Below are 27,077 nucleotides of genomic sequence, written 5' to 3' on the forward strand. Positions count from 1 at the left end.
ACACTTGGGAGACTGACATGGGAGGATTACAGGTTCAAGATGAGCCTCATAAATTTAGTGAGACCCTTAGCAACTTAGTAAAACAATCTCTCTTTTTTTGTGGGGGTTGGGATTGAACCCAGGGACAGTCTACCTCTGAGGTACACCCCCAGCCCAGTTTTTAAAATTTTATTTTGAAACAGGGTCTCACTAAATTGCTGAGGTTAGCCTTGAACCTATAATCCTCCTGTTTCAGCCTCCCAAGTGAAAAAAGGCATGTGCAGCCATGCCTGGATGATAATTTCTGAATAAAAAATAAAAAGGGCTAGGGGAGTAACTCGGAGGCAGAATGCTCTTGGATTCAATCCCCAGTAACACACACACACACACACACACACACACACACACACACAACCTAATACATCCTCAAAACACCTTTGCCTTGATGGTCCTTTTAGATCACAATAAAAGTAAATAATTAGCAAAAGTTTTCTGAAATGTGTCTCCCAGGGGCACATATCACATGTCCCTGGATATTCATAACAGGATCTATCTCATCAAGCAGGAAGGGAATAAATTTATTTACTTTCTTCTTTACCCAATGACTAGATTTTTTAAAAAATTACTTTCCAACTGATGTCTTATAATACAACATGCCTGAAGGGATATCACTGGCCTTTCCTCTCAGCTCACACTTTGGGAGCAGGGACTATGCTCTAGATGTCTTTAACATCAATGTCTTTAACATCGCTGGCTCTGCCCATTGAATAGAATTCTTTGTTGGGAATGAGTTTGATAAAATGAGCAAAGCGGTTGGACATGGCAGAAAAGGATGAAATGGCAGCTATGTCCCAGGCATCTTCTCTACTGAAGCCATGCGTCTCAAGCTTTTTGAAATGGTCATCTGTTAGGTCTTCAGCCCGGGAAACAGCGAGTGCAAACTCCAGCATTGCTTTTTCCCGAGCAGGGAGGTCAGACTTTCTCCAATTCACGCAGACCTGCAAGAAAATACGTAGTCAGAAGCAGACTTCTATATGACACAAAGACTAAAATGCAGCCTAATGAAATTAGGTAATGGGGGAAAAAATCCTCAAGTTTAGAATAGAGGGACAAAGACAAGTCAAACTTTGTAGGAGGGTAAATCTCTTGGTAAATTCCAATGAAATGCACACGAGAAGCCTGGCTCCATACCATCTCTACCAAGAAGTCTTTTATGCCCACTCTGGCTACAGAAACCTCTTTTTCAGCTGGGTGTGGTGCCATACTTATAGTCCCAACTTGTCAGGAAGCTGAGGCAGAAGGATAGCTTAAGCCCAGGAGTTCAAGGCCAGCCTGGACAACATAGTAAAACTCTCTCTAACTCTCTCTCTCTCTCTCTCTCTCTCTCTCTCTCTCTCTCTCTCTTCTTTCTCTTCTCTCTCTCTCTCTCTCCCCCTCGCCTCCCCCCCTCCCCCGTGTGTGTGTGTAGTACTGGGGCTTGAAGCCAGGGTCCATGCTACCTCTGAGCTATACCCCCAGCCTATTTTTTTTTCTATTTTTATTCTGAGATAGAGTCTTCCTACTTGCTGAGGCTGTCCTCAAATCTGTGATCCTCCTGTCTCAGTCTCCCAAGAACTGGGATTACAGGTGTAAAAGGGCTGAGGGTGTAGTTCAGAAGTAAAATGCCCCTGGGTACAATTCCCAATACTGGGGAGGAGACACTAGACAGTAGCGTTTTTATTATCATCCCCATTTTATTATTTACTTATTTATTTAATTTATTTATTTTTGCCATACAGGGGATTAAACCCATGGGCATTCTACCTTCAAACTACACCCTCTGCCCTATTTTATTCTTTATTTTGAAACAGGGTCTCACTAAGTTGCTTAGGCTATGAACCTTTGATCTTTCTGTCTCAGCCTCCCAAGTACTGGAATTATAAGCCTGGGCCATCATACCCCACTGTATCCCCATTTTATTGAAAAAGAAACTGTAGCTCAAAGAGATGAAGTGACTTCTCCAAGGTCACATAGCTAGAGCATGGCAGAGCTGGGATCTGACTCCAAGTATGATGGATTCCAAAGACTCTACTAATAATCATTGCCCTTGATGAAGCAAAATACTGGAAACCACTAAAAATGAAAATAGAAGAATAGTTGAAAGCCAGGCGTGGTGGCGCACGCTTGTATCTCAGCATTCGGGAGGCTGAGACTTGAGGGTCGCGGTTCACAGACAGCCTCAGCTACTTGTGAGGTCCCCCGTAACCTTGTTTCAAAATAAGGAATAAAAAATAGGGCTGGAGGTGTACCTCAGAGGTTCCATCCCCAGACCGGCAAAAAAAAAAAAAAAAGTAGAATTAAAATAGTTGAGCAAACCATGGAGTGATAGCATAGCCTATGGCACTCGGGAGGCAATGCTTGGAGGGTCCTGGCTGAGTGAAGATCAGGGGGTGCTCGGCAGAGCAAAGGGGTTGGACTTACAGTTATCTCCATGCTGGCAACAGAGGCCCTCAGGCAATAAATTCTCCACTGATGTCAGAGAAGGAGGGAAGACTGGGTAGTAAGGAAACCTATGAACCTAAACCTTGGGGATAAAAGCAGAGAACATATGTTTCTCTTTCCCATCCCTAAGGCTATCACTACAGGGATCAGTAGGACTTTGTAAACTTGGCGACAGCCTACATTTGCTACGCCTTTCCCTCATCTTATTTCTCTGGAAATAATTAGTATGATCTCTGACATTCAAAGGGCGTGGCTTTGGATAAAGCAAGGAGAGGAGAAGTTGCAGACTGAGGGATTGAGACCCATTTTGCAACCGGTCTTGGTGGGCAAGAGCAGAGCGAGGCAGTTCCAGAAAGAGAGGCAGACAGGACCAGACACAGGGCCAGCAGTTGAGAAAAGAAAGTTAAAAAGTTGGTGTGGGCCCCCACCAGGAACAGTTAGTGAATAGATAAAATGCAAACAGGAGCCAGGCGTGGTGATGCACATCTCCAATCCTAGCTAGAATTTGGGAGCCAGAGACAGGAGGGTCATAGGTTCACAACCAGCTTCAGCAATTTAGCAAGACCCTCGGCAACTTAGTGAGACTCTGTTCCAAAATAAAAAATAAAATAGGGCTGGGGGTGTAGTTCAGAGGCAGAATGCAGAATGCCCCTGGATTCAATCCCAATACCACCAAACAAACAAACAACAACAACAACAAAAAAAAAACCCTGTATAATATAACAGAAAGAGGGAAAACTTTGAAAAGAAACTGTCACATTCGAGTTGCAAGTTCCAAACTAAGTCTCCGAGTCTCAAGTGTGAATGGTAATAATGAGGCTTGCCGTAGAGGGGGAGTTCAGCACGTTTAAGAGAATGTAGGTCAAATACCCAGTATCACGTCTGGCATAAAGCTGGGGCTCAGTTACCTCCCACGACCAGACACCCCACTACCAAGCATGTGGAAGCAGGGGGCCCAGTGACAGGGACTGGAAGGGAACTCAAGCCATGGAAGGAGCTGGAGATCTGTGCTCACTGCACCGGATGTTACCTAGGCTTTGCCCTTTCTTCAGGTATGGAGAGGCCCTGAAACTGGCACAGGCAGGGCAGGGTGAGCACTAACCTGGTCAGACAGCACTGGGTCCTTGGAGTAGACCCTGTACCAAGCACTGTGGACAACCACATTATACAGGCTCCTGTCGGACAGGCTGACCACTACAGTGATGAGTTCCTTGTCAGCTCTGCTGAGCTGGCCTGGGGAGGAAGAAGAAAGGAGACCACTGCATTATCCCCAGAGGAGTACCTTGGTTGCTCAGAAGATGTGTTGAGTGAATCATTAAGTTCAAGAAATAGTTTAGAAGGCCAGTCAGGTGCTAGACTAACACTTTAATAAAGAGGAGAAAAAGCTGGGTGAAGCCAGGCATGTTGGCACACACTTGTAATCTCAGTATTTGTGAGGCTGAGACAGGAGGATCGCAGGATCACAGCCAGTCTCAGCAACGTGTGAGGCCCTCTGCAACTTAATGAGACCATTTCTGAATAAGAAATAAAATAAGAGGCCGGGCATGGTGGTGCACGATTGTAATACCTGTGCTTGGGAGGTGGAGACAGGAGGATCATGCAGGTTCGAAGCCAGCCTTGCTGGCTTAAGAAACCCTGTTTCCAAACAAACAATATATATATATATATATATATATATATATATATATATATATATATATATATAGTCTGGGAGTGTAGCCCAGAGGTAGAAGGGTTTCCAGGAACCCCAGTGCCACCAAAAAAAAAAAAAAAGAAAGAAAGAAAATAAGGCTGGGTGTATAGCTTGGAGGCAGAATGTCTCTGGGTTCCATCCCTAGTGCAAAAAAAAAAAAAAAAAAAAAAAAAAAAAGCTGAGAGTGTAGCTCAGAGGCAGAATGCCCCAGGGTTGAATCATCAGTACCACCAAAAAAAAAAAAAAAAAAAAAAAGCAGCAGCAACAACAGCGAGGTGTGGTGGCGCACGCTTGTACTTAGGAGGCTGAGACAGGAGGATCCGGGTTTGAGGCCAGCCTCAGCTACTCAGTGAGGCCCTCAGCAATTTAGTGAGACCCTGTTTCAAAATAAAGAATAAGCTGGGCGTGGTGGCGCACACTTGTAATCTCCACGCTTGGGAGGCAGAGGCAGGAGGATCGCGCAGGTTCGAAGCCAGCCTCACTGACTTAAGAGACCCTGTTTCCAAATTTTAAAAAACATTAAAAATAGGTCAGGGAGTGTAGCCTGGAGGTAGAAGGATTCCATCCCCAGTACCACCAAAAATTTTTTAAAAATAAGTAAAGAATAAAAAAAATTGGGCTGGGGGTATAGCCCGGAGGTAGATGCCCCTAGGTTCAATCCCTGGCACTGCAAAAAAACAAAAAACAAAACAAAACAAAACTGGTATGGGGGTATACACTTGTTATATCAGCTACTCAGGAAGCAGAAGTATTACAAGTTTGAGACCAGTCTGGGCAACATAGCAAGACCCTATCTGAAAACAAAATAAAATAGTCCAGTTGCCTAGCATGTGTGAGACCGTCGGGCTCAAAACCCAGTACCATCCACACACAAAAATACACAAGTAAACAAACAAAAGAGGAGGAAAAAGAAGAGGCTTCGTAATGTGAGGAAACCTACTATGTGAAGGTAGGGAGAGGCAGAAAAGGAGAAAGCTCACTCCAGTTCCTGGCACAATTCTGGGAACTCTACATATGGAATCTCATTTGCTCTTCACATAAGCTCTGCAGACTGGGTATTAGTAATACAATGCCCGTAGGTGGTCGTAGACCAACACAAGCCTGTAGGCAAGGGCAGCCCCAGACAGGAAACAGCACTATGCCAGCCCTGGGCAGCTCATTTGGAGGCTATTAGGTTAAAAAAGGGAGTGAGAAACATCTTTAAACCAGTGTATCTCTGGCTTTGGGCAGTAGCAGCCTAACCTGAATCCTAAGAGGTAAATCCATGATTGCCAGGTTTATGACTTTTTTCAGGGCCTAGGGAACCCTGGAGAGCTTTTAAGCCCAGAGTAAGAAAGATGAACCAGGGCTATTACCTAATTTATATCAGTCCTATATCTACAACCACGAAGCTACATAAAGGCCTGACGCTGAGAATCCAGAGATGTCACAGAAGCTGAGCTCCTCCCTAACTCTAGCAGGACATGGGAAAAGAATGGCAGCGAGCAGGCGCCTGGGGCCCAGCCCAGAACGATTTCGTATTCTTTCTTCATTACCTGTTTCTTTGTTATAAACGGCATTGTAAAAGGCAAAGAAGGCTCGGAATTCCAACGGCCGGTACGACAACACTTTAAACATATTTGGTAGAAATCCTGTCTGCAGGGAGGAAAAAAAGACAGAGTCACATAAAATGAAAACTATCGGCAGGATAGGCAAGCAGTAACGGGGTACTCACTCTGTTGTCCGCTGGATGCCCAGCGGTCTTGGGAAAGTCGCAGCCAGTCTGCATATAACTTCATCTTGTAGGGTATTATAACTGTTACTTTTCTTTCCTTTTCATTTTTTGTGGTACTAGGGACTGAACCGAGAGGTGTTGTACCATTGATCCACACCCCCAGCCCTAGTTTATTTTTTAGTTTGAAACAGGGTCTTGCTAAGTTGCTAAGGCTGGCCTCGAACCTGAGATTCTCCCGTCTTAGCCTTCCAAATATTGGGATTACAGGTGTGTACCACACACCCCGATTATAACTGTTACTTCTTAAGGTGTAAATGATGTCATTTTGGTAAGTGATCTTGTGAAATCTGGAGGATGAATGTAACAACTAAACCAAATGATGCTTCTTAGAATTTAGGTTCTATTGGTTAGGCCCTACCCTTTCACAGAAGGGCTAGTGTTCAGTATTTCTAAGAATGAGATTAGTAACAAGCCTTAATATTGGTCAAGTACTTTGTAAAGTTCTTTCATACATCTAACCTCATTTGTCCTTCTCTACAACCTTATGAGTCGGGTGAGGCAGGTGTTATTATCCTTAGTTTACAGATAGTAAAACTGAGGCTCAGAGCATTGGAGTGACTTGCTCAAGGCCACACTAGGATAAGGGGCAGCCTTGGATTTTTCTTTCTCTCTGTGTGTGAGGGGGATACTGGGGCTTGAACACAGGTGTGCTCTACCACTGGGCTGTACCACCAGCCCTTTTTATTTTTTAATTTGTTTTATTTTTATTTTTATTTATTTATTTATTTGGTGGTACTGGGGTTCCTGGAAGCCCTTCTACCTCCGGGCTACACTCTTAGACCTATTTTATATTTTTATTTGGAAACAGGGTCTCAAGCTAGTGAGGCTGGCTTCGAACCTGTGCAATCCTCCTGTCTCTGCCTCCCAAGCGCGGGGATTACAAGCGTGCACCACCACGCCCGGCTTATTTTTTAATTTATTTTATTTTTAATTTAATTTTTTTGTGGTACTGGGGTTCCTGGAAGCCCTTCTATCTCCAGGCTACACTCCCAGACCTATTTTATATTTTTATTTATTTATTTATTTTTTTTTTTTTTTGAGGGTCTGGGGATGGAACCCAGGGGCATTTGACCTCCGAGCTACACCCCCTGCCCTATTTTTTTATTCTTTATTTTGAAACCGGGTCTCACTGAGTTGCAGAGGGCCTCACTAAGTAGTTGAGGCTGTCCGTGAACCGCGATCCTCCGGTCTCAGCCTCCCAAATGCTGGGATTACAAGCGTGCGCCACCACGCCCGGCTTATTTTATATTTTTATTTGGAAACAGGGTCTCAAGCCAGTGAGGCTGGCTTCGAACCTGTGCAATCCTCCTGTCTCCGCCTCCCAAGCACGGGGATTACAAGCGTGCACCACCACACCCAGCCCTCTTGGTATTTTTAAAATTTCAGTATATTTTCTACTAGGAAGCTGTGGCAGGTGACCATTTCTCCCCTCTTCCCTTGACAGCAGAACCTAGATGTTGTTTAGATATGAGGTTGTCGTGGATTTCAGGAAAAGCTGACCCCTTCTCCAACTCTAGTGGATGAATCATGATTGCTATTAACCAATTATAATGATTCCATTTCACTTGTCAGTGATTGTTCAAGAAATAGGCACGTGATGCCACATGGCTAAGGAGAAATAGGAGGGAAGTCAGTGGGGAAACTTCCTGGCTCCAAAAGGAATACAAGGAAAGGGTAGCCCCTTCTTACTGTTGCTAGAGGTGCTGCTAGGATGTGATGTTTGTTGCTGCTATAGTCATCTAATGACCTTGGGGGAATAAATCTGAGCCATCACACTACCTGTAACCCAGCTACAGGCTGAGGCAGGAGGATGACAAATTTGAAGTTGGCCCAAGTAATTTATTGCAACCCTATCTCAAAATAAAATGAAAAAAGGCTAGCATACATGAGGACTTAGGTTCAATTCCTAGTACTGTAAAAAAGAAAGGAAGAAAGAAAGAATCTAGCTGGGTGTGGTGGCGCATGCTTATAATCCCAGCATTTGGGAGGCTGAGACTGGAGGTTCGCGATTTGCGGACAGCCTCAGCTACTTAGTGAGGCCCTTTGCAATTTAGTGAGACCCTGTTTCAAAATAAAGAATAAAGCCAGGTGTGGTGGCGCACGTTTGTAATCCCCGTGCTTGGGAGGCTGAGACAGGAGGATCGCACAGGTTCGAAGCCAGCCTCAGCTACTTAGTGAGGCTCTCAGCAACTTAGTGAGACCCTGTTTCCAAATAAAATATAAAAAAAGGTCTGAGAGTATAGCCCGGAGGTAGAAAGCCCCTGGGTTCCACCCCCAGTACCACCAAAAAAAAAAAAAAAGAATAAAAAATTGGGCAGGGGGTGTAGCTTGAAGGTCAAATGCCTCTGGGTTCCATCCCCAGACCTGCAAAAAGAAACAATCAAAAAGAATCTAATCCATGATGGTTTTCACTGAGCCACTAAAGTATTAACAACTAGCAATCTCCCTCTGGACTTGCATTTTCTCTACTGTTATGCCAGATAAATTGGATTTTCTATGTAATCTGTAGGTGAAAATACCCTAACTGATAGTAGATGCTAAATGGTCACTATGATTTAGAAGGCTCAGCAAAAAAGAACCATTCACCGGCCAGGCCTGGCAGCATGCGCCTGCAATCCCAGCACTTGGAAGTATAAGATAGGAGGATTTCAGACTTGAAGCCAACCTCAGCGACTTAGTGAGACCTTCTTTCCAAATAAAAAACAATAATAAAAATAGGGCCGAGGGCAAGTGTAGCTCAGAAGTATAATGAAAAAACAAGTTATGTATACAAACAAAATAGGGAGAAGAAAACAAACCAAAGTGCTAATAGTGGTTGACTTTGTATACTGGAATCAGATATCATTTTTTATTTTATTTTATTTTTATTTTTTTAATTTGGAGCAAATCAATAGGGTATTTAATAATTATATATATATATTTTAATTTTTTTTAAATTTATTTTTATTGGTGCATTGTAATCATACATCACATTGGAATATAAGACTTGAGAGGATATACAAGCACACATCATCCAATTAGCCCTCATTCAGCCCCCATCCCATTCCCTTCCCCTCCCTCGATCCCATGCTTGTTTGGTGATTAACTTTGATACATATGTTTATGTACCTCCTGCTTTTTAAAGAGGCTCCATCCTCCCCTATTCCATACCCTCTGATTGATCACCTTAATTGATTCACTATAGGGCCCTTTCTATAGCTCGACCACTTCCTGTTGCCCGTTTCTTCCTAGTTATTGCTGATTAGGGGAAGCATCTGGTTTTAATTTTCTGCGATATTTCTCTGTGCATGCCGCGTTGTAAATACCGATCTCACTCTTGATGGCCCCAGTTGTGGCTTGGCTACCCGGTGGACTGATCAGACCTCGCTGGCTCAAGCAGCAGCCTTGCCTCATGGGAGGCCCCGGTTCTAGCCTCGCTGGCCCCGACACTGGCCTAACCCCTCAGCTGGCTCTGATCCCGGCCTCGGAGGCCCCAGCATGGCCTTGCCTCATGGCAGGCTCCGATGTTAGCCGATGGCCCTGGCATTGGCCTAACCCCTCGGCAGGCTCCGATCCAGGCCTCGGAGGCCTCAGTAGTAGCCTTGCCTCATGGAAGGCTCCGATGCTGGCCAGTGGCCCCGGCACTGGCCTAACCCCTCAGCTGGCTCTGATCCCGGCCTCAGAGGCCCCAGCACTGGCCTTGCCTCACAACAGGCTCCAATGTTAGCCGATGGCCCTGGTATCGGCCTAACCCCTCGGCAGGCTCCGATCCAGGCCTTGGAGGCCCCAGCATCAGCCTTCCTCACGGCAGGCTCCGATCCCGGCCTCGCTGGCCCTAGCACCGGCCTAACCCCTCGGCAGGCTCCGATCCCAGCCTCGGAGGCCTCAATAACGGCCTTGCCTCACGGAAGGCTCCGATACCGGCCGTTGGCCCCCAGATATCATTTTTTAATTTTCTGCTTTATCTAATTTTTCAACATGTGATTTTTAAAAATAATTTTTACAGGAATGTGCAAGATACCTCCCATATTTGTTTAAGCAGCTCCACATATTCTCAGTGGTTGAATCTCAACACTATTGTACTAACCAAGACAAAAATGTCCGCCTCAGTCACAAAGAGCAGAGGACTCAGTAACAGAGGAGAGTTCCAGAACCCAAGGTGCCCATGCATAAGATGAAAGAAAGAAAATACAAGCCCAGGCATGGTGGCGCACACTTGTAATCCCCGCGCTTGGGAGGCTGAGACAGGAGGATCCCATGGTTCGAAGCCAGCCTCAGTTACTTAGTGAGGCTCTCAGCAACTTCGTGAGACCCTGTTTCCAAATAAAATATAAAATAGGTCTGGGAGTATATCCTCAGACCCACCAAAAAAAAAAAGAAAGAAAAAGAAAAAGAAAATATGAGCTAGAACTGGCCCCCTAAGGAAGGGTTCATCTGCAGTGGAGAATGTGGATGTCAGCGGTAACTAATACCAGGGATTCCGCTCAAGCTGACAAAGGTGTGCACTGGCTGTGGCTCCTAGGACTGGGCGTGTCTCACCTTCTTTTCTGTCTCCTCCATGAGCTCTACAATGTCAAAAGGCAGGTCCTTCTTATAGGGAATGGGATAACGACCAATGGGTTTTAACTTTTCTTCCTGCTGAGTCTCATAAAGGCGCAAGCTCAGGGTCACCCTGGGTGACTTCTTCCAAATCCTACTTGTCACATGGCGAAGAAAAACCTGAAAGGGAACACAGACATGAGCTCTTGAAGGAGTGGCTTGGGTAGATAATCTGTATCTAGGCTTAAAAGAGAGAGGGCAAAAAGGTTCCATCTCCTGGGCAAACTCCCACTGATCCAAAGTCCCTGAGATGAGCAATCCTGAAAAGGATCCTGGGACCAACATGAAACAGTGCTGCAATCAATTAGGAATGTCTGATGTGGAAAGGGATGTGGTGGTCCAGTGAATTGATATTTGCAATGCTGAGTTAAAGTCTAGCTCAGTACCACTTACTAACAATAAAACCTCCCGGGGCTCTTCAAATCTATCTTCAGCCTTTTAAGTTTACCAAATGATTGCCAGGATCTTAACCATCCTCTGCCAACAATATTACTATGACATAAGCACTTATTATGTACCAGGGTTTTTGCATATACTGTCCAGTACTCCCAGCAATTTTGCATCTTACAGATGTGAAAACTATGGACAGAAAGGTTGGGTTCTAGCTAGGCATAGTGGCACACGCTTTTAATCCCAGTAGTTGGGAGGCTGAGACAGGATCATCGCAGGTTCGCAGCCAGCCTCAGCAACTTACACCCTCTGCAACTTAGTGAAACCTGTTTCCAAATAAAATAATAAAAAAGCAGGGTTGGGGGGTATAGTTCAGAGGTAGAATGGCCCTGGGATTCATCCCTAGTAATACACACACACACACACACACACACACACACACACACACACACACACACAAGATTAGGCCATACAGAGTTAAATGTTTGTGTCTGGCTTCAGCTCCAGAATTATCCTACTCCAGAATCTCTATTCTTCCCTCAATGTATTCCTGACTAAAAAAAAAAAAAAAAAAAAAGCCAGCTGGGTGCAGTACCATGTGCCTGAAATCCTAGTACTTGAAAGGCTCAGACAGGAGGATGACAGGTTCGAAGTTAGAAGCCTGTAGTAACTTAGAGAGGACCTGTTTCAAAAAAATAAAATAGTGCTGGGAGGGGGGTATAGTTAGAGGTAAAATGCTCCCAGGTTCAATCCCCAGAACTTCAAAACTAAATAAGATAAAAACTTTCCCATTCTAAGAGTTTTATAATTTTCTCTGACATTTAGAACTTTGATCTATTTAGAGGTGGTTGTGTGTGTGTGTGTGTGTGTGTGTGTGTGTGTGTGTGTATGTGTATGTGTGGTACTGGGGATAGAACTCAGGGGCATTCTACCTCCAACCTACACCCCAAGCCCTATTTTTTTTTTTTTTTTTTGGTGGTACTGAGGTTCCTGGAAACCCTTCTACCTGCAGGCTACACTCCCAGACACCTATTTTTTGTATTTTTATTTGGAAACAGGGTTCTTAAGCCAGCAAGGCTGGCTTCAAACCTGCATGATCCTCCTGTCTCTGCCTCCCAAGCACGAGGATTACAAGCATGCGCCACCACGCCTGGCAGCCAGGGCCTATTTTTTACTCTTTACTTTGAAACAGGGTCTCACTGATGAGGTCCATGAACTGCAATCCCCCTGTCTCAGCCTCCCAAATGCTGGGATTACAAGAGTGTGCCACCATGCCCAATTTAGAGATAATTTTTGTATGTGGTTTGGGACACAGTCCAAATTTATTCTTTTGCATATGGATATCCATTTGTCCCAGTATCATTATAAAAATATTATTTTCCCCCTGAATTTTCTTGTCATCCTGGCCAAAAATAAGTTGATCATAAGGTGTGAGGGTGTATTTCTGGTTGTTATTTTGTGTGTGTGTGTGTGTGTGTGTGTGTGTGTGTGTGTGTGTGTGTGTTACTAACAGGGTCTCACTGAGTTGCAAAGGACCTCACTAATTAGCTGAGGCTGTCCACGAACCGAGATCCTTCTCTCAGCCTCCCGAATGCTGGAATTACAAATGTGCGCCACCACATCAACTATTTCTGTATTCTTAATTCTATTACGTTGACCTATAACTACTCCTTATGCCAATACTACACTGTCTTGATTATTGCTGACATATAAGCTTTGAAATCAGACGTGTGAATCCTCCAACTTTGTTGTTCTTCAAGATTGTTTTGGCTATTATGGGCCCCTTAAATTTTCATATGAATTTTAGGTGTGAATTGTTAATTTCTAAAATGAAGTTAGTTGGGATTTTGACAGGGATTAGGTTGAATCTGTATACCAGTTTGGAGAGAAATCTTCTCCTTCTCCTTCTCCTTCTCCTTCTCCTTCTCCTTCTCCTCCTTTTCCTCCTCCTTCTTCTTCCACTAGGGATTGAACCCAGGGGCATTCTACTTCTGAGCTATACCCCCAGTCCTATTTTATATTTTGAAACAGGATCTCCCTAAGTTGTGAAAGGCCTTGCTAAGTCGCTGAGGCTGGCAGTAAACCTGTGATCCTCCTGTCTCACCCTTCCAAGTACTGGGATTTCTTTTGTTAAATTTCTTTTGTTAAATTTTTTCCCAAATTTTGCCGGGCGTGGTGGCACATGCTTGTAATCCCCGCGCTTGGGAGGTTGAGACAGGAGGATCGCGCAGGTTCGAAGCCAGCCTCTGCTACTTAGTGAGGCTCTCAGCAACTTAGTGAGACCCTGTTTCCAAATAAAATAGAAAATAGGTCTGGGAGTATAGCCCGGAGGTAGAAAGCCTCTGGGTTCCACCCCAGTACCACTAAATAATAATAATAATAATAATAATAATAATAATAATAATAAATAATAATAAATTTATTCCCAAATTTTTATTATCTTCATTCTACTATAAATGAAATTATCATTAGTTTTACTATATTGTGGTACTGGGTATCAAACCCAGGGGATTTTTATGTTTCTAGCCCTTTTTTATTTTTTATTTTGAGATAGGGCTTCACCAAGGTTCCTACGCTGGCCTTGAACTCGTGATCCTTCTGCTTTAGCTTCCAGAACTTCTTGATTATGGATGTGAGCCACTGACCCTGACTGGAGTTATTTTTTTTATTTCATTTTTGGGGGCTCTTCTTCAAGTGTACAGAAATAGAAAAGATTGTTATATATTGTTCTTGACCCTGAAACCTCACTGAACTTTCATTTTGTTTTATGGAATCCTTAGGAATTTCTATATACCCAGATTGTATTACCTGCACATAGAGAGTTTTACTTCTTTCTTTCTTATCTGAATTTTTTTTTTTCCCTTTGGTTCTGGGGGTTGAACCAGGGGCCTTCTACCTCTGAGCTATACCTCAGCACTACCCCCCTCCCCCTTTTGTGGTACTGAGGATGGAAACCAGGGGTATTCTACCTCCAAGCTACACCCCAGCCCAATTTTATTCTTTTTTCTTATTTATTTTATTTTTTTGCTTTTATTTTTTATTTGCTTTTATTTATTTTTTATTTTGAAACAGGGTCTCACTTAGTTGTAAAGGGCCTCACTAAGTAGCTGAAGTTGTCCTCAAACTGCGATCCTCCTGTCTCAGCCTCCCAAATGCTGGGTTTTTTTCTTATTTTAAAAAAAGATTTCAGCCGGGTGTGGTGGCGCAGGCTTGTAAGCCCCATGCTTGGGAGGCAGAGACAGGAGGATTGCGCAGGTTCAAAGACAGCCTCTCTGGCTTAAGAGAGCTGTTTCCAAATAAAAAATATAAAATACGCCTGGGAGTGTAGCTTGGAGGTAGAAGGGTTACATCTCCAGTACTAACAAAAAAATAAAATAAAAAAAGATCTCACTAAGTTGCTGAGGGCATCACTAAGTTGCTAAGGCTGGCTGTAAACCTGTGATTCTCTGGTCTCAACCTCCCAAGAACAAGTATGGGCCACCATACCTGGCTCTCCTAACCACTTTTATTTTTTTAAATGTTGAAACAGAGTCTAGTTAAGTTGCTGAGGCTGGCATCAAACCTGCAATCTCCTGTCTCAGTCTCCTAAGTACTAGGATTATAGGAGTGTGCCACCATGCCTGGCTAGATTGATTGATTGATTGATTATTTATTTATTTATTATTTTTATTTTTTGCGGGTCTGGGGATGGAACCCAGGGGCATTCGACCTCCAAGCTACAGCCCCTGCTTTTTTTATTACAGCCCCTATTTTTTATTCTTTATTTTGAAACAGGGTCTCACTGAGTTGCAGAGGGCCTCACTAAGTAGCTGAGGCTGTCCATGAACCACCATCCTTTGGTCTCAGCCTCCCGAACACTGGGATTACAGGCGTGCGCCACCATGCCCGGCTTCTGGCTAGATTTAAATTTAAAAAAAAATTTTCTTACAGAATTTCCTTGGATAAAACCTCCAGTAAAATGTTGACTAGAAGTAGCAAAAGCAGACTTCCTGTCTTATTCTTCATCTTAGGGGAAAGCTTTCAGTCCTTTAGGTATGGGGTTACCTGTGGGATTCTCATAGATGCCTTTCATCAGGTGAAGGAAGTTCCTTCTTAATACTAGCTTTTAAAAACATCCCGACAGGGTGATGTATTTTGTCGTATATTTTATCTGCATCTAATGAGATGGCATATTAACGCTTGTTTAGATGTGGCATCTTCACCAGTGAAGCTGTCTGTGCCCTGGCAGACCCCACCTTATTGCAACTGCATAAGAACTCCACCATTCTTACAAAGGCATCAGCCTATTACCTCTCAAATCACCCTTCAGGGCCTGCTCTGAGAAAATGGATCTGGGCCTTTGAACTATTTTTTCCATTGCTATCTATCATGATAACAAGCTTAAAAGGTAGAATATAGTCCTAGAGAGGAACTATAGAAGAAATGGGTTTTTTTCTTCCACAGCTGTGCTTACTAGCCATCCTGCAGCTCAGCAGCTTCTCCAAGACCTGTTTTTGCTTGGCTTGGTAGCAAGAAATGCTGGTAGCCAGGTGTTTTTCCAGGTACTCTACCAGGCAGTTTTGTGGCAGAGGCTTCCAGGAGATCCCTCCCAGTGAATAGCTTTCTCTAGCACATTAGAAGTACCTTCAAATTCTGGAAGGGAGATTTATGAAAAGCTCCATGGGCTTATTATCTACCCTAAGCCCTATTTATTTTTACTTCAAAACAAGGTCTTACTAGGGTGATGAGAGTCTCAGTACTTGCTGAGGCTGTCCTTGAACCTGGTATCCTCCTATATTAGCTTCCCAAGTATTGGTGTTACAGGTGTGTACCCCACGCCTCACTTTTTTCTCTCTCTCTTTATGACAGGGTCTCACTAAGTTGCCAAGGGCAGCCTCAAATTTGTGATACTCCTGCCTCAACCTCCCAAATAATTAGGATTATTGGCATGTGCCACTGTACAGCGCTTATTTCTATACTCTTTTTTTGTGTGTGTGCGGGTCTGGGAATGGAACTCAGGGGCATTCCATCTCTAAGCTACACCCCCTGCCCTGTTTTTTATTCTTTATTTAGAAACAGGGTCTCACTGAGTTGCAAAGGACCTTACTAAGTAGCTGAGGCTGTCCGTGAACCGCGATCCTCCAGTCTTAGCCTCCCAAATGTTGGAATTACAAGAGTGCGCCACCATGCCCGGCTTATTCCTATACTCTTAAAGCTCTCTTTAGTTCTTACTAGCCATTCCCTCATTACTTCAATGTCCTGTTATAATTAATAATTCATTATATTAAACTTTCCCTTCAAAACTTTCACTGTCATTTGGGAGGTTGAGACCAGAGGATTGCAGTTCAAGGACAGCCTCAGCTACTTAGTGAGGCCCTTTGCAACTCAGTGAGACCTGGTTTCAAAATAAAGAATAAGCCGGGCGTGGTGGCGCACGCTTGTAATCCCAGCGCTTGGGAGGCTGAGACAGAGAATTGCACAGGTTCGAAGCCAGCCTCAGCTACTTAGTGAGGCTCTCAGCAACTTAGTGAGACCCTGTTTCCAAATAAAATAGAAAATAGGTCTGGGAGTATAACCCGGAGGTAGGAAGCCTCTGGGTTCCACCCCCAGTACCACAAAAACAACAACAACAAAATAAAGAATAAAAAATAGGACTGGGGGTATAGCTCAGAGGTAGAATGCCCCTGAGTTCCATCTCCAGGACTGCAAAAAACAAACAAACAAAAAACCTTTCACTGTTCCAAGTATGGTGTGGTTTTTCTCTTGATTGTACTTGAACTGACAGAGACACTTAATACTTTTCCATGTATTCATCTGTGTCTGGACCTAGTATACAGGAAGCTATTATACTCAATATCCTTTAATAGCATCATGACACACAATTTCCATATGCAGGTATCATTAATTCAAGCTCTTTCTTTTATCCGTCTTTTATAAATATATTATATATATATATATATATATATATATATATATATATATATATATATATATGATGTATATATATTTTTTGTGGTACTGGGGATTAAACTCAGCGGGATTCTACCTCTGAGCTACACTCCCAGCTCTATTTTTTATTCTCTAATTTGAGACAGAGTCTCACTAGGTTGCGGAGGGCCTCACTAAGTAGCTGAGGCTGGCAGGAACCGGCATTCCTCCTGTCTCAGCCTCCCAAGTCCTGGGATTACAAGCCTGTGTCACCACACCTGGCATCCATCATCCATCTTACAGTTTTTTAACAGTTCCTATCTGTTCAAAGTATCATGCCCTCTCTGTTTCGAGGAGTTTGAAGTATGGCAAGAGAAAAGAGAATCAGAAGTTAGGAGAATAACAACAGCCAAAGTGAGCTTAATGAATAAGCCAGAATGATAGAAACTTAGGAGAACTGAAGAAAAATACAGTGAGATGACCCTGCAGAGATAAGCTGCAGTCTGATGATGTTTTCATCAGACCTGAGCTTCTGTTCAGGAGGGGCAAGCTGCCACAGGCCTTCATCTGTATGTGCTCGCCAGGTGTGCCACACACAAGGCCTAACATTCCCTTCATACTAAGCAGTGTCTGTGGCTAATCACATAAGAAATGAAGTAGGCTAAGAGGATCACAGGATAGCTACCAGGACACTGTTTCTTCCCCGGAGAAAGGAGACTGGTTTGTTTGCTGCTTAGGATAAAATATGCTAGCCCCTGGATTCCTGTCACGCTATAACCCACTGCATGTGTAGCCATCAGCCTAGCCTACTGCGTGTGTTCCATGGGACTTGGGGGCCGAGAACCTACCATGCTGAGGGTACTGGTGTTTTTCCTCCAAGTACTAAACTTCTGGATCTGATCCACTAAATCTCATCTACTTTTCGTACCTATTCCATTGTGGTAGAAGAACCTATTTTCTTGCTTAGCTATTTCCTTTAGAATCTTGCTACTACTTCTTGTTAATCCTTTATAAGACTGGAGTTCTTCTTTGACTAATAAAAGGTGACAAGACACAGACACAGACACATACACACACTACAAAATGAGATTAAATATAAGCTAGAAAAATGTGTCCTTATTTTAGAAATGCAGATAAGTTGCAAACCTGTTGGAAACCAGAGAATCATATAACTTCGCGTATTAAAAATTGGTTTTGAAGCCGGTCGTGGTGGCACACGCTTGTTATTCCAACATTCAGGAGGCTGAGACCAGAGGATCTTGGTTCGTGGACAGCCTCAGCTACTTAGGCCCTCTGCAACTCAGTGAGACCTGGTTTCAAAATAAAAAATAAAAAATAGGGCAGGGGTTATAGCTTGGAGGTGGAATACCCCTGGGTTCCATCCACAGACCCACAAAAAAAAAAAAAAAATTGGTTTTGGACTGTGATACACCTGGATCTAACTTGAGTACCATGTCAAATAATCTATCTGGTTACACAAGTTCAGATGAAGAGGATAAGGAAACCAAATTATATCTTATAGAATTTCACATTTAAAATAGCTGAGATGGGCATTGTGGCACACTCCAGTAATCCCAGCTGAGGAGGGAGGATTGAAAGTTTAGTCCCTAGTACCAAGGGGGTAAAAACTGTTACTGATGAGGAAGTGTTTTTATCCACAATAAATCTTGTTTGAGAAGATATGATTCTTTGTGATTAAAACTATAGCTGGACGTGGTGGCGCATGCTTGTAATCCCAGTGCTTGGGAGGCTGAGACAGGAGGATCGCACAGGTTTGAAGCCAGCCTCAGCTCTTTAGTGAGACTCTCAGAAACTTAGTGAGACCCTGTTTCCAAATAACATAGAAAATTGGTCTGGGAGTATAGCCCAGAGGTAGAAAGCCTCTGGGTTCCACCTCCAGTACCACAAAAAAAAAAAAAAAATAGGTGTCTGGGAGTGTAGCCCGGAGGCAGAAGGGTTTCCAAGAACCCCAGTACCACCAAAACAAAACAAAACAAAAACAAAACTATTTATAGCAACTAAACTTTAATTTATGCACTGATAATTTAGATTAAATCCTGTATTTGAATAAAGATATTAATACTTCCATGGGCTATTCTACCACTGATTTCTGTACATAGATGGGCAGGTAATTCATTTGCGATTTTTAGGAACCAGCACACTAAAAAATATCAAAGGTTCATTCAGAAGCCACTTCATTTAGGACATCTATTTTTACCCCGACATCCCACCATGTAGAGTGAACCACCTCATCCTCTGTACTGGGGGTAGGGTGGCAGGAGAAAGCTCTCTCCTCAGGTTGTTACTGCCACCACAAACCTGGGCGTCCTCCTGTGGAGACAGCAAACTCTCCCAGGGCAGGGAACAGGATATAGCTGCTTGCCAAGTTCCTGCTGGGTGCAAATGCTCCAAGTGGTGTGGTTTGAACACCAAGCCCATTCCCCCCCCCCCAAAATACCCTCACCCCCATCTCATCAGTAAGCAACAAAAAGCAACTACAAAATGCCATCTTTCCAACGTGTGTGTGTGTGTGGGGGGGTACTGGGGATGGAAACCAGGGGTCTTCTACCTCCGGGCTACACTCCCAGACCTCTTTTATATTTTGTTTGGAAACAAGGTCTCACTAAGTTACTGAGAGCCTCACTAAGTAGCAGGGGCCGGCTTCGAACCCGTGTGACCTTCCTGTCTCAGCCTCTCAAGCGCTGGGATTGCAAGCGTGCGCTACCATGCCCGGCTATCTTTCCAACTTCTAAAGTAGCAAACATTTCTAGAGTACTTTCTGGATAAGAATCTGGAAGGCCTGTCAGGTCCAGTCTTGGGGAAAGACAGTTTTGCCATTTCCCGATGGGAAATACCTGCCAGAGGCCCCTGAAGGCGGGCAGCCTGCAAATCCTGGGCTCCAAAGCGTGGAGCCCCGGCCTCCCGCCGCCTCCTATTCCACAATCTCCGCGGGCCCTCACTTTTTACGACCAGTAAAGGGGGCACGTGTTGTTCCAAATTTCTAATTTCCCAACCCCGACCCCACGCGACCCTCGGGGAGGCCCCGCTTCCAGCCCGCAGCGCCCACTCACCCGCGACCCCAGGGCGCGCAGACCCCAGGGCGCCCACATCGCGCCCCGCGCAGCGCAGCGCAGCCGGTCTCTGTCGAAGGGCGGCGGCCGCAGCCGAGACGCCCCCCTCTGGCCCGCTGGGGTCTCGGGCCGGCTCGCGCCCTGCTGCCTCCGCCCTTCGCACCAGGGAGCGCTGGGCGACTTTCCTTCGGTCTGGCTGAGGTCATGGAGCTTTGTGCTGGGTCAGAATACCTACGGGTCACAGGCCCCTGGAGTTGGGTTGGAGTCGGGGAGAGAGACAGAGTTTATAGACTTCTTTGCTTAGGCTCCCACTTCTTCCAGGGGGATTAAGCAAGAACAGTTATTTCAACAATCTTACTGCAAAACAACAAGTTATATTCCAGTTGCCCTTGTATTACATCTTGGAAAAATGGCTCGCTCCATTTTGCCAGATTTGGAGGAGGTGTTCATGATGGGCTGTCTTAAACACCATCTCACTTCCAAATCTAAAAATTCACGTAGGAAGCAGAGGTGGGGAGTAGAAATGGAGGGCAGCTAAAAGCCACGGATCATGCTGTCCCAGTCTCCAGGAGCTCTCGACGTTGATGGGGAATTTGTGTTGGTTGAAAATGCCAGTTAACAGAGAAATGGCGATTTCAAAGAAAACCCCCTAAACTAAGAAGATTGTAAGGTTAAAGTATCTGTACTGCAGATTTGGGTTTCAGTTACATCTTACATGAGTTACTAAAGTGTGCTCCAGAGAAAGCAGCAGAGACTTGTCTGAGTTAATGACTTTTCTAGTCCTGGAGATAGGTATGTGAAAAGGTGCATTTAATATGTGTGTGTTTGCAGAAGGCAAAAAGTCTAGAGAGAAATAAACGCCAAAGTGTTTCACCCATCAGGTATTGCAGTCTATAAGAATCAGAACTACAGCTGACAACATATAAATTGAAGGGGAAAGACCAATACATTATTTTTTAAATTGTTTCCCACAATGTAAATCCAGTTACAATAAAAAAGCATTAGTGTGTGTGTGCATGTGTGTGTGTGTGTGTGTGTGTGTGTGTGTGTGTGTGTGTGTTTTACTGGGGATTGAACTCAGGGCCATTCTACCTGCGAGCTACACCCCAGACCTATTTTTTATTCTTTAGTTTGAAACAGGGTCTCACTGTGTTGCAAAGGGCCTAAGTAGCTGAGGCTGTCAGTGAACTGCGATCCTCCTGTCTCAGCCTCCCAAGTACTGGGATTACAAGTGCCCGTCACCATGCCAGACAAAAAGGTTTATTAAAAAAAAAAAAAAAAAGCCGGGCGTGGTGGCGCACGTTTGTAATCCCTGCGCTTGGGAGGCTGAGACAGGAGGATCACGTAGGTTCGAAGCCAGCCTCAGCTACTTAGTGAGGCTCTCAGCAACTTAAGTGAGACCCTGTTTCCAAATAAAATAGAAAATAGGTCTGGGAGTATAGCCCGGAGGTAGAAAGCCTCTGGGTTCCACCTCCAGTACCACCACCAAAAAAAAAAAAAAAAAAAAAAATTCAGCTACAATGCTAGCCGCCTTTCTACGGGGGGCGAGATCGGAAGGCAAAGGCTCTGAATCCAAGCCAACCTTCAACTGGCGGAGTTCTTCACTCAGTTTTCAGGGTTCTCACGGGAACCCTAAGTGGAAGCACCGCGTATTCAACAGGTGCGACCCGAGGTACCGGAAGTGGAGGCTCCTCAATCAACCGAAGCAGCGTATTTCTCAAACCCACTCGCGGACAGTCTGCTAAATGTGTGAACCGCTAGGGATACACTAACAGCTGCGGGGAAGTCGGGGAGAACCCACTGGCTGAAAGCGTCGTGGACCAGGTACAGGTCCGACTCACTGCAACTGCCGGAAACGGGAGCTCCTGAGCACGCTGGGGACTGGATGCGGAGCCGGAAGCGGAAGTCAGAGGCCGGAAGTGGGTTTGGTTGGGTCCAGGATGGCTGAAGCCGTACCGGTTTCGGCTCAGCTTCTCGCCGGCCGCTCTGCCAGGGCGGCGCGTACTGTTTTAGATCAGGTGGTGCTCCCGGGTGAGGAGCTGCTACTGCCCGAACAGGAGGACTTGGAAGGCCCTGGTGGCGCGGGAGAGAGGCCATTACGCCTGAACGCCGGGGCGCGCTCGCGATTGCGCGTGGTGTGTGGCCCCGGCTTGCGGCGCTGTGGGGACCGGCTCCTAGTCACCAAGTGCGGCCGCCTCCGTCACAAGGAGCCCGGCAGCGGCAGCAGTGGTGGCGTTTATTGGGTGGACTCGCAACAGAAGCGGGTGAGCTGGGGCTTCGGAGGGGACCGACGGCGGTGAAAGTCGAATGCCCGCGCTGGGAAGACTTTCTAAAAGGGGCAGTGATGTGGCCCTGGGCTAGCCTAGAGCCCAGGCTAGCTTAGGCCACCGTAGCATTGTGCCCACTTCTCCATCTTCTTTAGAGGGACTGCGAAAAATAGAAACGTAGCTAGAGAAGGGCGACCGAGAGAAAAAGGCCTCTGGACATTATGTGGCATGTTTTGGTTGTCTTCAAAACCCCAAAGGCCAGGAAGCAGTAGGCCTACCCTCGGAATCTTCAAGGGCAGAACCAGTTGCAGTGAGTTCACAGGAAGTTAAATTTATTTTAGAAGTTATATATACAAAACATGTAATTTATATATGTATACAAAACACGTATGTATATATATATATACATACATACATACATACATACATACATATATATAATGTGTTTTGCGGTACTGGGGATGGAACCCAGGAGCATTCTACATCCGAGCTACACCCCCAGCCCTATTTTTTTATTCTTTATTTTGAAACAGGATCTCACTGAGTTGCATAGGGACTCACTAAGTAGCTAAGGCTGTCCTTGAACTGTGATCCTCTTGTCTTATCCTCCCAAATGCAGGGATTATAAGCCTGTGCCACCACGCCGGGCTTTCTTTTAGAATATTAAGTATGTTCATATAGGAAAAATTGTCCCACACAGAATGGGCTAACTTGGCTTTAAAGGACCCCTATGCCCCTGGACTTTTTGTGCAGCAGAAGCTAGGGACTTACTGGTAAGTGCTGAAGAAGTATGGGAGACTGACTCAAACGAACAGACTATTGAAAGCTGCAGTGCTGCTGAGTGCGCCTGTTACTAGAGTGTGCTGAAGCGGAAGGATCACTTGAGCCCAGGACTTCGAGACTAGTCTGTGCAACCTAGAGAGACCCTGACTCAAAAAGCAGACAAACCTGGCAACCTGAGGGTTTGTGATATGATTTTTACTGAATGTGGCACATGATCATGTTTCTTGTGAGTTTTGTATCTGTAAACTTGAATTTTAAAATATTTCCTAAAGCTGGGCGTGGTGGCGCACGCTTGTAATCCCAGCATTTGGGAGGCTGAGACCGGAGGATCACGGTTTGCGGACAGCCTCAGCTACTTAGGCCCTCTGCAACTCAGTGAGATTCGGTTTCAAAATAAAGAACAAAAAAATAGGGGGTGTAGCTCGGAGGTCGAATGCCCCCGGGTTCCATTCCCAGACCTGCAAAAAAATAAAATAAAATGAAAAAATTTCCTAAACCTCTCTTGAATGACAAATAATAAAATAACTACTAAAGATTTGCTGAAGATATCTTCCAATGATACCTTGTCATTTATGGCTGTTCTCTCTTTCTTGTTTTGTAGTATGTACCAGTGAAAGGAGACCATGTGATCGGCATAGTGACAGCTAAATCTGGAGATATATTCAAAGTTGATGTTGGAGGAAGTGAGCCAGCTTCTTTGTCTTACTTGGCATTTGAAGGTGCAACTAAAAGAAACAGACCAAATGTGCAGGTAATGATGGAGTCTTAGCCAGGCGTTGTGACACATGCTTGAAATCCCAGTACTTAAGAGGCTGAGACAGGAGGATCATATGGTTGCTGCCAGCAAAAATAAGGCTAGCGGTGTAGCTTAGAGGTAGAATATCTCTGGGTTTCATCCCTAGTACCATAAAACAAACAAACAAACAAACAAACAAAAAACCAGTGGAGGCCTTTGGTTCCAATAGTAATTAAAATAATCCATTTCCCAGAACAGTCCTAACCAGGGGGCTCTTTGAACGGTCTCCAAAGCTTAAACTATTTTCCTAATCCTACAGGCTTAATGGCTTCCAGGACCAGTCATATACTTACTTTACATTTGCTACATTGGTTCTGGGAATGTTTTTTCTCTACTGAGTTGAAATGTTGGATGTTTTCCCCATTTTTATCTTTCATGTTCATATCTGTGGTTCACACTGTCATTATCAGTCATCTTTCCATCTGGGTTGTGTGTCTTTGTATCTAATAGACAAGTGATTTTGTTACTGCTGGTTTTCAATGTGAGTTTTTCAGGTAGTTTAGCTGTATTCTTCCTATATATACCCAAGCCAAAAATGTAGTGGCTTCTTTGCCTCTTTTTATTCACTTCTTGTGAGTCTTTAATTCTTTTTTGGTCTTATTAGAATCTGGTGTTTGCATGTCCATCCCTTTATCTCACTAAGTTTAGTTCCCTTTTGACCAAAATCAGCCAACACTCTCATTAATACCGTTGCCTCCATACTTTTACCCCTTGATCCAGGCTTTTAAGAACTGACATCTTCACATACTCCTTTTCTCAAAGGAAAAGATTTTAAAGTCTTCTTCAAAGTCTGCAGAATCTCTTGACATTACGTCATCCATGTCCTTCATAAAACCATGCTTAACCCATACAAACATTGCTGACCTAAAATTCATGCCCTGTGTCTGCTCATGTTCCCTCTGGATTGTCCTGGTCTCCTGCTCAGCCTGTGGAATACATGCTCATTGCTTTGAAGCCCAGGCTAAACATTACTATCTCTCTAAAGCCCATAATTGTCATTTTTATATCTTTGTCTAGCACTTATTTGATTTAGTATTGAATGAGGTTTATTTATATAGAAATTCCCACTGCCCTCTAAGACCAAATGCTTTTGAAAGACAGAAAAGTGTTTTGTTACTCTCTGGTCACCAGCAAACAGTCAGTACTTAATAAAAATGTTTTGAGTGAGCAAAACAAATTCAACCTTCATTTCCTTCATTTCATTACTTTGAAGTTAACTCTGAGGTTTCTAAAGCAAATCTTGAATGGGAAGGTATCAGTGAATTACCTTTATTCCATTTTCTTTTGAATGATTTGCAAGCCAGGAGTTCCCTTCTGTCCATAACTCTGTAATTCTCTAGAGTAGTGCTAATAGAACTTTCTACGGTGATGCTATTTTATATCTGCAGTAATATGGTGGCGTATGTTGAGCCATAACTTACATATGTTGAGCACATGAAATGTGGCTAATGCAACTGAAGAATTGAATTTCAATTATCTAATTTTAATCAGTTTAAATGTGTTTAAATAATTACATATGTGTACTGGCTACCATATTGAACAGTGCAGCTGTGGAGTGGTCTTTGGCCTGGAGATGATTCCTGGTCTGAGAATTTACTGGTGGGTGAAGGGAGTGGTACATCACCTCCCCAAGTAGAATGTAGAGGGCAGTCAATCCCTTAGCCGTAGACCTGTAGGTGGCTGGTGTTGCCACCTAGGGGAAGGAGCTGAAAATAGCATGCATAATGGTATGCTGAGAGGAATTGAACTGTTTTTTAATATTTTGTAGGTTGGAGATCTCATCTATGGTCAATTTGTGGTTGCTAATAAAGATATGGAACCAGAAATGGTCTGTATTGACAGCTGCGGACGAGCCAATGGGATGGGCGTGATTGGACAGGATGGTCTGCTCTTTAAAGTGACTTTGGGCTTAGTTAGAAAGTAAGTCCTTAGTCCTGCCTTTCATTATTACTATAGCTGCTCAGAAAGCTGGTGAATCTTTGGATTTTGGGTTCTTGGTTAATATCCAACATTTTGTTCTAAGTTAAACATCCAATATTCATATTAGCATGTTTATAAACTCATGAATCAATGCTGACTTTTAATGTAAATATATCAAATTCAGATGAATTTGGTTGTTTCTGGTGTGAGTGTGGAATCTGGACTAATACTTCATGCCTCAACTCTCTGGCTGTTCCTTATGTTCAACATACTCAGTCCAAATGTGAAAACTGGCCTTTTCTCCATTTCTAAGGCATTTGAATACAGAGGCAATCTGCACTTGTACAGACCTACTGGATTTTTCTAATGGTGACCAAATGCAGCTAAGGTGATATGATCCTCAAGCTTACATATTTATAGAAGGCTCCTGTTACTTTGTTCTGGTAGATTTAATAGTTCCCACTGAGGCAGGTTTTCCTTGTTAAGGACTTTGGACCTTTATGTACCAAAGCTGTGTGATATTAAAGGACTTGACTCCACCAGTCATTGAAGTTCAGAGCTGTTTTCTAGGCCTTTCCTTGCTACCCATTTAAGTTTAGAACATGAGAGAAGCATGTTATTAACCAAGCAGCATCCTTGTGCTCTCAAAAAGTCAGTGCTCTTCTTCAAGAATTTAATGACAGGGAATAATTTACATAGGAAAATAAGTTTGAAGTGTTCCTTTAGCGTTGTAGGTAATTAAAAAAGCTAGACTCTGTCATCTAGACTGAAGGTATTCTTATAGTCCAGGGAAGATTGATGACAGAACATTGTTGACAGAGGGAGTTTGGTTTTCTGTGGGGTACAACCCATCACTGTGACTTCTGGTATACCTCTGAGAAGTGTAAAGCTTCTTGAAAGGGGGGAGTGAACGGGGCATAGTAGGGCATGCCCCTAGTTCCAACTACTTGGGAAATTGAGGCAGGAGGTTCTTGAGCCCAGGAATTTGACACCAGCTTGGGCAACATAGCAAGACTCCATGTAGAAAAGGGGGGAGTATGCAAGGGAGGCAAATGTCATCATAGAGGTCTTATTCTTGCAATGATGTCGCTAGGGCTTTGAATAACTTGAAGAACTATCCAGAGAAAGAGCACCCTTGGAAAAGATATCCAAGACACACCTCACCACTTTATTAAATTTCATTTTCTTTCCTCTTCCCCACCAGGTTATTAGCTCCAGATTGTGAAATCATCCAGGAAGTGGGAAAACTCTACCCACTGGAGATTGTATTTGGAATGAATGGAAGAATATGGGTTAAAGCAAAAACCATTCAGCAAACTTTAATTTTGGCAAACATTTTGGAAGCTTGTGAACACATGACATCTGATCAAAGAAAGCAAATCTTTGCCAGATTGGCAGAAAGTTGATACTGTGGACTTGCTTAAAGGGTCAGTTGAGT

At 44.0% G+C, this 27,077-nt stretch overlaps 2 protein-coding genes across 2 annotated transcripts in view; one reads left to right on the forward strand and one right to left on the reverse strand.

Annotated features, from left to right (window-relative positions):
* DCAF10 (DDB1 and CUL4 associated factor 10) overlaps positions 1 to 20,323 on the reverse strand; it is a gene marked incomplete at both ends in the record, with an annotated part of 63,901 nt that extends 43,578 nt beyond the window's left edge. The window contains 6 exons of the mRNA XM_080708928.1: positions 711 to 977; positions 3,563 to 3,693; positions 5,689 to 5,788; positions 10,446 to 10,625; positions 19,638 to 20,069; positions 20,261 to 20,323. Coding sequence (XP_080565054.1) covers positions 711 to 977; positions 3,563 to 3,693; positions 5,689 to 5,788; positions 10,446 to 10,625; positions 19,638 to 20,069; positions 20,261 to 20,323 — 1,173 coding nt within the window. The remainder of the gene's footprint in view (positions 1 to 710; positions 978 to 3,562; positions 3,694 to 5,688; positions 5,789 to 10,445; positions 10,626 to 19,637; positions 20,070 to 20,260) is intronic.
* A 1,490-nt stretch (positions 20,324 to 21,813) lies between these two features.
* Positions 21,814 to 27,045, forward strand: EXOSC3 (exosome component 3; the record flags this gene model as incomplete). Its single annotated transcript, XM_080708806.1, has 4 exons — positions 21,814 to 22,137; positions 23,525 to 23,674; positions 25,488 to 25,639; positions 26,844 to 27,045. 4 exons carry the CDS (start codon positions 21,814 to 21,816, stop codon positions 27,043 to 27,045), a joined length of 828 nt encoding a protein of 275 aa, XP_080564932.1.
* Positions 27,046 to 27,077: the final 32 nt, after the last annotated feature.

The sequence above is a fragment of the Muscardinus avellanarius genome (genome assembly GCF_963383645.1).
Source record: "Muscardinus avellanarius genome assembly, chromosome: 13".
NCBI lineage: Eukaryota > Metazoa > Chordata > Mammalia > Rodentia > Gliridae > Muscardinus > Muscardinus avellanarius.